Below are 14420 nucleotides of genomic sequence, written 5' to 3' on the forward strand. Positions count from 1 at the left end.
AAGTAGCGGAACCAGGATTTGAACCCGCAACGTCGATTCTGGTAAAACTTCCAGGGCAGACGACTAAACCATTCGGCCATGACACCCACTTCGAAGTTGACGCATATTGGGTATACATGTAAATGTAGTAACAACTGATTTAATGTTGGTTAATTTTATGTTTTTATAGATATTTTATTAACTTTCCTTATTTCTATGTGAATTTGGAAACATTGCATATTCTGGAACGTGGATAATTGTTTAAAAGAGCGGAGTTTCAAATATCTGTCTGGGAATAACGAAATTTCATTATCCCCAGACAGGTGTCTGGGGATAATGACAGCCCTCACTCACTCGATGCACAACTTAGACTTTGAATTTTATAGTTTCAGTTTGTTTTGTTTTTTTTTCAGAAGTAAATATTAATCCTTTATTTTTACATAGATAGACAGGCCTTTCAAAGCCATTTAATATGATACCTTACTTTTAGATCTAGGATAAATGGCAAAGTTATGATGATTTTACTGCTCAAAATTTATTTTGCAAAGGCTGTCATTATCCCCAGACGGTGTCTTTCGTTATTTTCGTTAATAATTTCGTTATTCCCAGACACATATTTGAAACTCCGCTCTTTTAAACAATTATCCACATTCCAGAATATGGAATGTTTCCAAATGCACATAGAAATACGGAAAGTTAATGAAATATCTCTATAAAAACATCAAATTAACCAACATGAAATCAGTTGTTACTACACATACACAGTTTGCGTCGACTTTGAAGTGATTATGTCCATTAGCAGAATTGATGAATTATGGATTATAGGAAACCTAAAGGTCATAGGTATCATAAATATTAAATTGTTTTTTGATCATTGCAGGAGAAAGAGGCCCGAACAAGCGAAGAGTGAAACCTGTGGCACCAGAGCTGATTCAGACAAACTTTGAGGGTTTTGATGATAGTGATGATGACAGTGATTTTGATATTGGCAAACATGCGTCAGGTGGAGAGACTTTTATCACATTTCAATGCTTTTTCTTGCGTTTTAACAATTTTATAACAAAAATATCAATATAATAGTTAATGTACTAGTACTGGTATAAAACAGCTTTTATCAATTGGATCGTGATAAAGAAATAGATGAACATCCACATTTATACAGTATGTCTTCAGTTTCACCATGTTTACTGTCTTTCACAAAGCTTTGTTTATTCCTCCAGCAGAACACATAAAACCAAATGTTTATTTCATTCAGGCTATGTAAATGTTTTTTCTTACAATATCCATCACTGCCAGTGGCCAGGTTAGATTGATACATAGAAGTGTTTTTTTGTTGTTAAATGTATCATTGTTGTAATTTACTTGTTTGTAATTGTTTTTTAATTTGTTTTTGTTTTTTGTTTTTTTGTTTTTTTGTTTCTTTTTTCAAAATTTTAATTTCATTTTATTTTCTGACAACTAGTTATTAGATGTATTACTTATCTCCATCTTTAGTAACATGTTACTTACATTTTACAATACCTATAATACAGTAGGGCTTTGAAATAGGGAACGTCTCCATTTGAGAAACCCATCAAATAGAGGTGAAATTACAGGGAAAGGAATTTTTCTCCATATTAGATGTGATGCATGCTGTAAAAAAATTGTTTACAAAGAAATAAAACAAAACAAACAAAAAACAAGCAGAAGACAATAAAAAAATGAAGAAAAACAAAAAGGGAAAGTTTCTTTTCGTCCTCCAACAAAACGAATTTATTAATTTTTTTTTAAAGCAAAGAACGAAAAAAAAATTATTTTTTAAAATCAAAGATTGCACTTGTCCATCATTTATAGGCCAGCATTCTGAAGTCTGTCTTCCATAGCCAGTATTTCTTTGTTTTTAAGGGATTCACAGCACTTGCAACAAATGTAAGGTCATATCAGCGCCAGTGAAAAGGAAGAAAATGAGATAGTAAAAAGGAAACTACTCTGATTAATTTTCTTTCACATTTTACACCAGCTATCAAATTAAAAGAAAGAAAAAAATGGTTGTCTTTTTTTTTTTAATTATTATTATTGGGTTTTTTTTTTGTTTTTTTCTTTGCAAAATCTCGACATTTGTACCAAAAAAAATTCCAGATTTTACGGCCGCTGTGCAAATCAGTGATATTTGGCGCAAGCAATGCAAGAAACTGCCATGCCAGCATTGTAATCCTGATTGACAACAGCAGATAACAATACTTTTCATTGGTATTTTGGGATGCAGAGATAACTAAAAAACAGTCAGTTCACAGTAACACTTTTTTAAATTTATTGTTTGTCTTTTAAAATTATATTGTTTTCTCATTTTATTTTGTTTAGATGATGGTGATCTGCAAGATGGCAATGACATTCCCTCTATGAGTCATGATGATGAAATGGAGACACTCAGCGACGAGGAAGATGATGAAAATACTACGGAAGATGAAGAAGACGATGATGAAAGTGACGATGATGTTGGAGATGAGATTGCTTCTGACAATAACCAAGAGATGGAGGTTGGAAGTGCAGCAAAAGTGAAGAATAATGATGGTGATGATGAGGCTGAGGCAGATGTTGAATCGATGATTGAGAGTGATGATGAATCTGATGTAGATGATGAAACCTCTGACAGCAGCGATGATGATGATGATGATGACGGTCATGGTGACATTGATGATGAAGATGAAGAAGACGCCTCATCGAAGGAAGGAGATGGCACTAAGGAAAATTCATTGCAGAGTCCGCCAATCAAAAGTAATTAATTTTTACAAAACTATTTTTTTTGACTTACTTGATTTAGCACTTTCTGCTTGCAAGTCATCAGCATTTTTTTTAGGTTTTGTTTTATTTCCACAATGAAAGCAGACCACTCACTTTTCGCTTTTGAGAATGTTTAGCTCAATTTGGGATAAAAGTGTTGTTTCAGTTGGTAGGGTGCTCACTTCATATGCAAAGAGACAAGTACCAATCTTGGGGGAAGTAGGGATTATTTCTGGCCCATCAGTCGGCCCATCATCAATTATTGGGCATCTGGGTCTATTAGATTAGGCGGAAAGTACTAGCATCTTATCCAAAGATCAGCAAGCCTGTTAAATGTATTTAATTGAGATCATGATAAACTCAGGTTGCCTTGGCTTTATGGCTCTGTTATTATTATTATTATTATTATTATTATTATTATTATTATTAGTAGTAGTAGTAGTAGTAGTAGTAGTAGTATTTTTATTATTATGATTACAAAATTTCGTTTAAAAAAAATCAATTTCAATGAGATTTAAAGACTAAAAGGCACGTGCTCTGCAGCTAATACCCCAGGCAACAGCCAGTAGAATCCATGTGAATCGTGAATGTATATAGTGTAAATATATTTTAAATGTACACGTAAATGATAAATGAAATGGTGTTTTGTTTTTGTGTGGCATAATCGTATTAGATGGACAATTATAAATATATGTAATATCACAACTGTATCTTCCCCTGGTGGTTTGCTTTGGACGCTTATTCAACTCGGAACGTGGTAAGGCAACTTTCTCTTTATTTTTGTACTGATTACTATTTTTTGTCCCAAATTACTATTTTTGGGGGCTCCAATTACTATTTTATGAATTATTTTTTTTGCCAAGTCTGGTGAGTATAGATATTAAGGAGAGAGTGATTGTGAGTTTTGATATTAAGGAGAGAGTTGACAGTTGGTGATAGCCCAATTGACAGAATATTCAACTCTCATACCAATAGACTAGCTGGATTTTTTCTGTCAACTGAGCATAATACAAACATCCTATCCAAATATTAGCTTACAATTGTTTCTGTAGGGGTTCCGGGTAACTCAGTTGATAGAGTACTCACTTCTCACTCAAAGGGACCATGTTTGATCCCAGGTGAAGTCAAGATTTTTTTCCTGAACCTCCTGTCCGACCAGCAATGATTGGGTAGCCAGGTCTGTTAGGTCTGGTGGAAAGTACTTTGCGATAGACTAGCTTCATATCCAAAGGGTAGCAAGCAATTGCTATGGTCCATTTCATGCTATAGAAATGCGATAAACTCTGGCTCCATGTGCCTAATTCTCTGAAGGATTACTGTCCACCGAACAGTGCTACAAACATCCTATCCAAATATCAGCTTACAACTGTTTCTGTCCATTTAGTGTTGCAAAAATTGGAATTGAACTCTGCCTCCATGGGCCTTATGACTCAGGGGGGGGTGGGGGACTTCTTTCTAGAAACCTTTACCTGTTATTTTTTGTGTACCACTAAACTTTGTACTAAAGAACTGTCTTCTTTCCACCGACAGCATTAGAAAACATCTGGAATTCTATTGATAGTGATGAAGATGATGAGGATTATGTGCCTCGCAAGAAACGGAAAAAGAAAGATCCAAAAATTGCTGCCAAGGTAAAATTTTATTTTTTAAAAGTTATTATTCTTAGTTTGGTTCTCTTTTTATTTGGTCATCAAGGCCTACCAAAAAGAATAATGAAGTAAAAATATATCAGTAATGCTTATATTTTTTTGACTTCACCTAGTCCCTTTTATTTATTTATAGATTTTTTTCTCTTGTTATATCTTCCGCTCCTCCTCCTTGTCTTTTTCTTCTTCTTCATCTTCTTCATCTTCTTCTTTTTCTTCTTCTTCTTTTTATTCTTCTTCTTTTTCTTCTTCTTCTTCTTCTTCTTCTTCTTCTTCTTCTTCTTCTTCTTCTTCTTCTTCTTCTTCTTCTTCTTCTTCTTCTTCTTCTTCTTCTTCCTGTTCCTCTTCCTCGAGTATTCTTATTGACCCAATATTACTTCTCATGTGATTATCAAAAAAAAAGATTAAAAAAATATATATATTTATATATATATACATACATACAATTGCTGAAGAAATGAATTGCTGTTATCTACTGTAGTGCAGATTCTTTTTTCTTCTTTCTTTCTTTCTTTCTTTCTTTTTTTTTTAAATCTTAGTGATATTGATGAAAATTTTGTTTATTGACAATAATTTTACAGGTGGATGCTTCAATCGACATCACACTTTTATTAACGATAACATTCTTTATCAGCAGTAGAAAATAATAGATCTGTAGGAGTTAAAACAAGAGAATATTACTGGAAATGTGATATTATCTATTAATGATATTCAGATTGGGACCAGTGACGAGAGTTTTTAAGATAGATTCCTGGCTTACAAAAGTAGACAAAGGGTTAAAACCCAGCAGCTGTCTCTTCTTCTTCAGTATAGGGAATGAGATTAGCGGAAGAGTAGCGTCCTTTTATTGGACGTCACCTTACAGAGAGAACGTCAATTTGGTTTTGAAGTGCCTCAAGCCGCTTTCACCGGAAGCAAGGACGAGATATGCATGCGCACAACCAACATGACGTTCTCTCTCTAATAACTTTTCCGCCGGTGATGTCACAGACTATGGGTGACGTCCAATCAAGGGACGCTACTCTTCCGCTAATCTCATTCCCTTTAATCAGTCTTCTAAAAAGCCTTATATAACCCATATTGATATTACTTTGTAGAGAGATAAGATGAGATAAGATTACACAGGTGTTCTTGGGTGGGGTCTTTTGACCTCCCGTGGGAAGCAGGAGGTCACTTGCTGTGTCTTCTATCTCCTTATGTCTGTTTTCTGAATTGCTTTCTGTCTTTGTCATGGAATGGGATTATTTTGGTCATGTCCGTTCCCTGGCTGGAGTCTTTGAGCTGGGAGGGAAACAGTCAAATGTATAGTTATAGTTTTGGGGAGATGATATATTTTTTTCAATGTAAATCGTCTCTCTATTATGTACTGTTATATTTGTTGTTTTGAATATAATATTTGTAAGCATTTGGGTGTATTCGTCTTAGTGGGATACTGTGTTTAGGTCTTGATGAGACTTTTAGGTTACCTCAAACTATGCACATTGATAGTGTGGTCTTGGAATCTACATCTGTTCCCTATTCGAGCCATTCCCCTTAGTCTTACTTTTACTCCTATGCTTTAAAATTGTAAATCATGAATTTTTTGCCTTTTTACTGGTGCTGAAATGACCTAGATGTATTGCAATCACAATAAAGCCCATTAAAACCAACAACAGCAGATGTGTTCAAAAAAGTTGTCAATCTCTTGGTAAAATGGCATATGATTCTATTATGTTTGCAGGTTGTAAAGACTGAGGTCAAAAAGAAGGAAAAACCAGCAGCATCAGTTAAACCCAAGGACGGCAATGAGACAGTGGAACAGTCGAAATCGCAGAAGAAAATGAAAGTTGTAGTTTGTTGTGTCTGCTTGTCTGATAAAAGGTAGAAGCTGTTATGAAATTTAATAATTTTGAGACGAGACATCCTACCTTCCATTATTTATATAGTAATTTATGACTGAAGATTTAATTGTTTTAACTTCAGTATTAATTTGAGCATTTATAGATAGTATGCACTTGGCTAAGAAGCTCATAACATTGCCATCCGGAAGTATAACGGACCAACACACAAAACTGTGTGTATCCATGAACGTTTATAGTCGGGTTATTACAGTTCAGTGAGCATTACTCATAAACACGGATGGCACAAAACAATAACAAAGACCTGAGTGACGTCATCTTCGAACTATCTATATAGTGCAATATCCACTAAACATACTCAAAGCGCTTTACACAGGGTCCCTATTCAACAGAAACACTTAACATGTAGGACAAGATATTACTTTTTTTTCTGACAGACAACGCTTTTAATGGCCAGATACTCATTTTACACCTGAGTATGGTGAGAGAAAGTGTGTAGAGAGCCTTTCCAGGGGTTTGACTATGAAGTACCTAGCGGGACTCAGATCCTGAACCTTCCAGTGCGAAGGCCTGTGTCATACCATAAGACAGCATTAAGAGAGCAATGAGAGTGATGTAACTCTGGCTTCATTGTAACCTGAGTTACGTATGTTTTAACTGTTACTGCTCTCTTAGTGAAAATGGTAAGCATTGTTTTCAGGTTAGAGTACAATCCATTTCTCCCTGTAATGACATAACCCCATATAAATATAATGGAAAAATCCAAGTTTTGCAGGAGAGCCAAAAGAAATATATTCCTTGTCACAAAGTGTAAATGGTGTGCAGCAATGTGGTCTTGTGGTATGACATTCACCTTCGGATCAGAAGTCCCAGGGTTTGAGTCATGCTCTGAGCAGTGTATAAGTCGAGTCCTTGGAAAAGGCTCTTTACTCATATTCTCTCATCATACTCAGGTGTAAAACGAGTACCTGGCCATAAACAGAAGATATTTTTTTGGACAATATTTTTTAAAATTATATATTTGGGAGGGAGATGGGGTAGGGATGGATTCAGACTTTTTTCATGGTTTTATGTGTTTACTTTTTCAGCTCAGAAGAGGAGGAGCTTGTAGAGTGTGATAGTTGTGGAATTTCTGTTCATGAAGGTAAATCACATCTTGCACTTTGTCAAGATAGCTATTGACTTTTTTAACAAATCAACATATGTTAAATCATGGTTATGGGAGATCGTCTTCAAGTGATAAGCTGTGCTTGTGATCTATAATGTTAATAAAACATAAATAAATAATTGAAGTATATGCTTACACTGTCTGTGTGTGTGTGTGTGTGTGTGTGTGTGTGTGTGTGTGTGTGTGTATGTGTTTGTGTGTGTGAGATGTCCCAGTTGATGACCCCTTTACCCTCTAGTATTAATTGGGTAGCAGAGTCTTTTAGATCTAGTGGAATCTATTTTGCCAAAGATAGCAAGCAATTGTTCATGGGAGAGTGCTTTAGAACTCAATATTTTCTAGTGTTGTTTTGTTTCTCCATTAGGTTGTTACGGCATCAGCGAGAGCCCTTCCATTGCAAGCACAGAGTCATCTGCCAGCACAGAGCCTTGGTTTTGTGATGCATGTAAAGCCAATGCTAAGCCTGTGAGTAATTTATAAGCTTTGGTATCCGAGTCCCTCCAGAACATTACATGTATTAGTTCTTAGACTACAACTTGTCATAAAAGTTATACCTATTCACTTACTGACGGACTTACTTACGTAATGCCTTTTTTGCCCCTGGCATATAGGGCAGCAATGAAGATCCCCACTTGTCTTTGTCCCAGGCTAGTGAATGCAGAGATTCACAGGACTCATTCCACCTTTTGGTATCTTTGTATCTTTCTTAACTGTTCTTTGCTATGTCTGCTTTGGCCTTTCTTGCTTTTTCTTCCTTTTGGGTGTCTTTGTGTTTGTATGTCTATGTTAACTATATTTATTTTGTTTTTGTTTTTTTAGGTAAATAAGTGATAGAAAGCTGTTATTCTACTCAGATCTAAAATTATTGATTTTACCTAAATTAATTATAATACATTTTAAAGTGGTAATAGCTAAGAACAATGGAAACTAATCTTTTTTAGGTTGACACAGATTGTTTCTAGAAATTCAGATTTTCAATATATTTTTTTTTAATGACGACATTCATAGTTTTTGTTTGTTGCCTATAGGAGGTCTGTCGGTGTAGACTTAATACATCTTGAGCGGGATGAAATTCAATTTTTTCATTTGGTTTACCTAAATAGATTGCCACATTAAGGCACAGGGTGGCAGATTTGAACCTTTTTTTACTTCATTTGAACTGTGTCTGTTCCAGGTGTGTGAACTATGTCCAAACTCGGGAGGAGTCTTCAAGGAAACAGACACTGGCAAGTGAGTTTTAGCTGCCATGTGGGGGAAGGGTTGGATGTTTTTTTTTAAAGTAGGAGAGGGGAGGGGGACGATTTATTTATTTTTTTTTTTTTTTTTTTTTTTTTTTTTTTTGCGGGGGGGGGGGGGGGGGGTGTTCAGTTTTTAAAATGTATTTGTTCTTATATTTGACTTCACAACTATATATTTATATCAGTGATTGTCTAATAGTAATGTTATATGTCTCGTCAACATAAAATGTTCAGCCCCTGCTCAGCACTGTTGAGATGTGATCTTTTAGACATTGTAGAATAAGGCCCATCAAGGTGGAGTTTATCCCAGTTTTACAACAGAAAGTATGTTTTCGGTAGGGCGCTGATCTACAAAGTCCTTTCTGCCATATCTAAGTTAAATTCAACAAGTAATCATTGTATGGATAGAGGGGGGGGGGGGTAGAGGGGTGCAGAAAAAAACATCTCTCCTAGGATTTGATCCAGGTCAATTATATGCAATTATATTCTAATTTAATTTAGCCACTGGGACCTCCCCCCACCCCTTTTTTTCCAATTCTAATCCTTGATCGGCATTGTGATGTGCCATTCTCAATGTTTTGCTTAAGGAAATCTAAAGTGGAATATCCATGGAACAAATGCACTTTGTCAACAGGAATCGTCTACTGTTTTGTCATATTCAGCAACTAGAGCATTGATGATCTCATTTTCAAAAAGCATTCCTTCATCTTAAGCCCCATGGAATTCCAAAGACAGTCAAATTACTTTGCTGAATCCTCTTTCCATCCAGTAGTAATTGGGCAGCTGGATCTTTTGGATCAGGCAGAAACTACTGGTGTTTACAGTCTTTTGTTACAACACTTACGTTTGGACCAGTTTGAGTGCTGCTCGGGGTAATGTAATGTTGAGTGCTTGGAGAAGGCTCTGTACTCACATTCTCTCACCACACTCTGGTGTAAAATGAGTACCTGACTGGTAATAGCATTTCCTCTGTCAAAATAAAATTCATAGGTGCCATGTCTCGTCCAACATGAGTGTGGCTGTTGGCTTGGTACCCCTTGTAAACACTTTGAGCACTTCTAGTAGATGTTTTGCTATATAAAGCTCAAGTTTGTCTTTGTCTTTTACGCAATTAACTAGCATCCCATCCAAAGTGTAACAAGCAATTTTTACGCTATGGAAACCATATTTAACTCAGCTCCATAGACCTTATAGGCTTGAATTGAAAGATTACTTGTGTTGCAGGAGAGACATGATCTGAATTATGGCTGAAGGTTCAAGATAATAATTAGGAGGTCCCCATTGAGGAAAGAAAAAAAAACTTGAGCGCAATCTCCACTCAACATGCTCAAAGCGCTTTACAATTTGTCCCTGACTAACAGCAACACATAATAGTAGAATGAATCATGATGCCTGTTAGGCGATATTACAATTTGTTTTTCCTGTTAGGCGATATTACAATTTTTTTCAACAGATACAACGCTGTTATCGGCCAGGTACTCATTTTACACTTGTATTTTTGTGGCAGATGTCACGAAAATGACCGTCTGACACACTCTTTTATTTGTAATATCTATCTTTACGTATCTGATTTATTTTTGTGTTTATTTACGACCTCTGAACCTACTTTCTCATTTAACCCCTCCTTCCCTCTCCATACTCAACTGAAATAGGTGGGTCCATTTAGTATGTGCCCTGTACACACCTGGTGTAGCCTTTGGTGACGTGGACAAGCTGAATCACGTGACTCTGTTTGAGATGCCCTACTCCAAATGGGGAGCAAGGGTAGGCCAGATTTGTTCAATAGCACCCTGGAACATTTTGATACATCTTTTGTTGTTTTTCTCCTCTTCTTCTTCTTCTTCTTCTTCTTCTTCTTCTTCTTCTTCTTCTTCTTCTTCTTCTTCTTCTTCTTCTTCTTCTTCTTCTTCTTCTTCTTCTTTTTCTTCTTATTTTAAACACCATTTTATCCACACACAAAAAAATATATAAATATATATATTTTCCATGTTACTAAAAAAAAGGAAAGTACTTAAACATTTTTACAGTGTTTTCCAACGAAAATATTATGGTCCATCTGTCTAATTGAGTTGATCACTTAAAGATAGCAATGATTAATGACAGCATCTTATTTTCATGAGTGTTTTCCAACTTTACAATGTTGCAGCTTGAAGCTCGAAAAAAATAAACAACAATAGGAAATTGAATGGAAGCTTCGATTTAATATACAAAAACAGATAATATTGACGGTTTGGATTTTCCCTTTTCAAAAATTATGAGTAAAACACTAAAGAAGAATGAGAGGTATGAGAATGGTGTAGTTTAGGTGGATAAAATTTTTCACCTCAACAACGCCTTTCTCACATCTCTCATTCGTCTTTAATGTGTTTTACTCATCATGTTTTGTTGACACCGGAAATGTCCACATGATCTGTCTTTGTTCATTAAATTGAAGCTTCCAATTCAAATTCCTATTGTTATTTATGACTGATTTTGGAAACCATGTATGACATGCAATATGTGTGGTGGCTTGTATAACGTGCTGCATAGTGAAATCTATTTCATCTCCTGAAGTTGGTGCAAATGTACCGTGCAATCCTCTCTGAGTAAAATGGCTAATTGATAAGAAAGGGGTGCGAGAATGCTTCATTATCTAAAAATTTGTTCCTATTTACTTAATGTGTTTATTGATATAATATGTGACTCATTTCATCAATCCAGTATTATGTCAGAATGAACTCGATACAGAAAACTGAGTTTGAAGTCAAAGTGACCAGAATGAGTTAGTTTAAGGATTTTTAAGATTAAGATGTCGTTTCTAACTTGTCAGTTTTATTTGTGTCTACTAGATATATTATGATATGTTGATATAAAGCACCAGTGAGAATTTGATTGGAACTAGACGTTGTATAATTTCATTCTATTATTATTATATTATATGAAAAGAATTTCACTCTTTTCATTGGCAGTTTTTATTTTAAGCCGGATTTTAATTCAACATTAAAATTGAAAATTTAAGGTTCAAAAGTGACTTTCAAGCAAGACATTTTCCTCAACAAAATATTGTTTTGAGGTAATGCGTCACACATTTATTTCTATCATAAGAAGTTTTATTTTCTCTCTCTCCATCTCTCTCCTGTCAAAGGAATGCATACTTTGTGATGACCTGCGGTTTAGTCAGACTGGTGTGTGTATAAACTGTGATGCTGGGATGTGTAAGGCATACTTTCATGTTACTTGGTAAGGGCCCTCCACTTTTATAATCTTTCAGCATGTGTATCCTGATTTTTATATTATTTTATTATTCCAATAATCACCACCACCATCATCATCATCACCACACCACCATCATTCTACCAACACACCACCACCATCATCATCATCACCACATACACCACACATCTCATCATCTATCATCCACACACTACACCACAATCATCATCATACCCACCTCCCACATCATCACATCACACACACTACCACCACTATCATCATCATCACACACACCACCACCACTATCATCATCATCACCACACTACCACCACTATCATCATCATCACACACACTACCACCACTATCATCATCATCATCACCACACACTACCACACTATCATCATCATCATCCACACACTACCACCACTTCATCATCACCACACACTACCACACACTCATCACTCACATCATCACCACACACTACCACCACTATCATCATCATCACCCACTACCACCACTATCATCATCATCACCACACACTCCACCACTATCTCATCACACACTACCACCACTATCATCATCTACACACACCACCACTATCATCATCATCACCACACACTACCACCACCATCATCATCACCACACACTACCACCACTCATATCTCACCCACCTACACACTCATCATCACACCACACTACCACCACTATCATCATCATCACCACACACTACCACCACTATCATCATCATCACCACACACTACCACCACTATCATCATCATCACCACACACTACCACCACTATCATCATCATCACCACACACTACCACCACTATCATCATCATCACCACACACTACCACCACTATCATCATCATCACCACACACTACCACCACTATCATCATCATCACCACACACTACCACCACTATCATCATCATCACCACACACTACCACCACTATCATCATCATCACCACACACTTCCACCACCATCATCATCATCATCACCACTACCACCACTATCATCATCATCATCACCACACACTACCACCATCATCATCATCACCACACACTACCACCACTATCATCATCACCACACACTACCACCGCTATCATCATCATCACCACACACTACCACCACTATCATCATCATCACCACACACTACCACCACTATCATCATCATCACCACACACTACCACCACTATCATCATCATCACCATACACTACCACCACTATCATCATCATCTTCACACACTACCACCACCATCATCATCATCACCACACACTACCACCACTATCATCATCATCTTCACACACTACCACCACCATCATCATCATCACCACACACTACCACCACTATCATCATCATCACCACACACTACCACCACTATCATCATCATCACCACACACTACCACCACTATCATCATCATCATCACCACTACCACCACTATTATCATCATCACCACACACTACCACCACTATCATCATCATCACCACACACTACCACCACTATCATCATCATCACCACACACTACCACCACTATCACCATCATCATCATCACCACACACTACCACCACTATCATCATCATCACCACCACCACCACCACTATTATCATCATCAGCAGCATTATCACATTTTCATTTGAATCCCAGTGTAATCCCCAAACTTTCCCAAATCTTTTGTCTGAAAAGTTGACAAGTCTTTGATTTGTATTCGTATGTCTATAAATTTAATATTAATATATAAGGTGTTGCTATTGGTTTTGGTTGTATATTTTTACATGTTTGTACATTTGCATATATATATATATATATATATATATATATATATATATGTATACATTGTCGCCATGGATTCTCAACTTTGTGTTTATACATTTTTATGCATGCCACGTCTGTAAACGAATTTCCATTTCTTTGGATGAATAAAGTATATATTATTATAAATCGATTAAGCTTATTTATTTATTTAATTAAATCATCAAGAGGTGTCATTTGTGTGGAGCAGCCTTGTCTTTGTCGCCAGAGAGATACTTGAAGAATTGCTTGACAATGATTGTTGTTCCTTTGTCACTAGGATGCAGTACCCCCAATTTTGACTTGAAACCTTTTTTTTCCTAGGTTTTTCTCAGAATCTCGTATTAATAATGTTGATATAAAACTGATTGTTCTTTGCTCCCATCGCTGTTTCCCTTTATCAAAACAGTAATAGCTGAGTATCTGGATCTAATCCGATAAAAGCTGAAAATAATCTCATAAGAAATTGACTTGATGCGTAGAATCGACATTTCCCCATTGTTTATCCACGCAAGACGTGATACGGCCTCTTTTCCTGTCTTTCTGTATTTTACGTGTTGTGATGTCATGTTATGTAGGTTTTGCAGGTTTGCCAACCAGTAGGATATCTAATATTTTGATTCGCGTTGAACTCCAAAATATGATAATATTATTATATTACTAAAATATGTTAAATGCATAAAGTCAGAGTTTGTAAGGAAAAGATTTTAAAAATGATAAAAGTAGAAAAGTTGAAGGTCAATAAATATAGTCTCCACCTAGATGGGAATCTGAGTAGCCAGACATATGATTGTCACAGAAATTA

At 36.0% G+C, this 14420-nt stretch overlaps 1 protein-coding gene across 1 annotated transcript in view; it reads left to right on the top strand.

Moving 5' to 3' along the window:
- LOC144980900 (PHD finger protein 14-like) overlaps positions 1-14420 on the top strand; it is a 28398-nt gene that overhangs the window by 1279 nt on the left and 12699 nt on the right. Inside the window, exons 2-10 of the mRNA XM_078928808.1 lie at positions 860-982; positions 2320-2733; positions 4270-4370; positions 6106-6245; positions 7312-7367; positions 7756-7856; positions 8566-8621; positions 10282-10393; positions 11754-11848. Coding sequence (XP_078784934.1) covers positions 860-982; positions 2320-2733; positions 4270-4370; positions 6106-6245; positions 7312-7367; positions 7756-7856; positions 8566-8621; positions 10282-10393; positions 11754-11848 — 1198 coding nt within the window. The remainder of the gene's footprint in view (positions 1-859; positions 983-2319; positions 2734-4269; positions 4371-6105; positions 6246-7311; positions 7368-7755; positions 7857-8565; positions 8622-10281; positions 10394-11753; positions 11849-14420) is intronic.

This window comes from Berghia stephanieae, chromosome 10, assembly GCF_034508935.2.
Source record: "Berghia stephanieae isolate SIO BIC M18660-M18661 chromosome 10, UCSD_Bste_1.3, whole genome shotgun sequence".
NCBI lineage: Eukaryota > Metazoa > Mollusca > Gastropoda > Nudibranchia > Aeolidiidae > Berghia > Berghia stephanieae.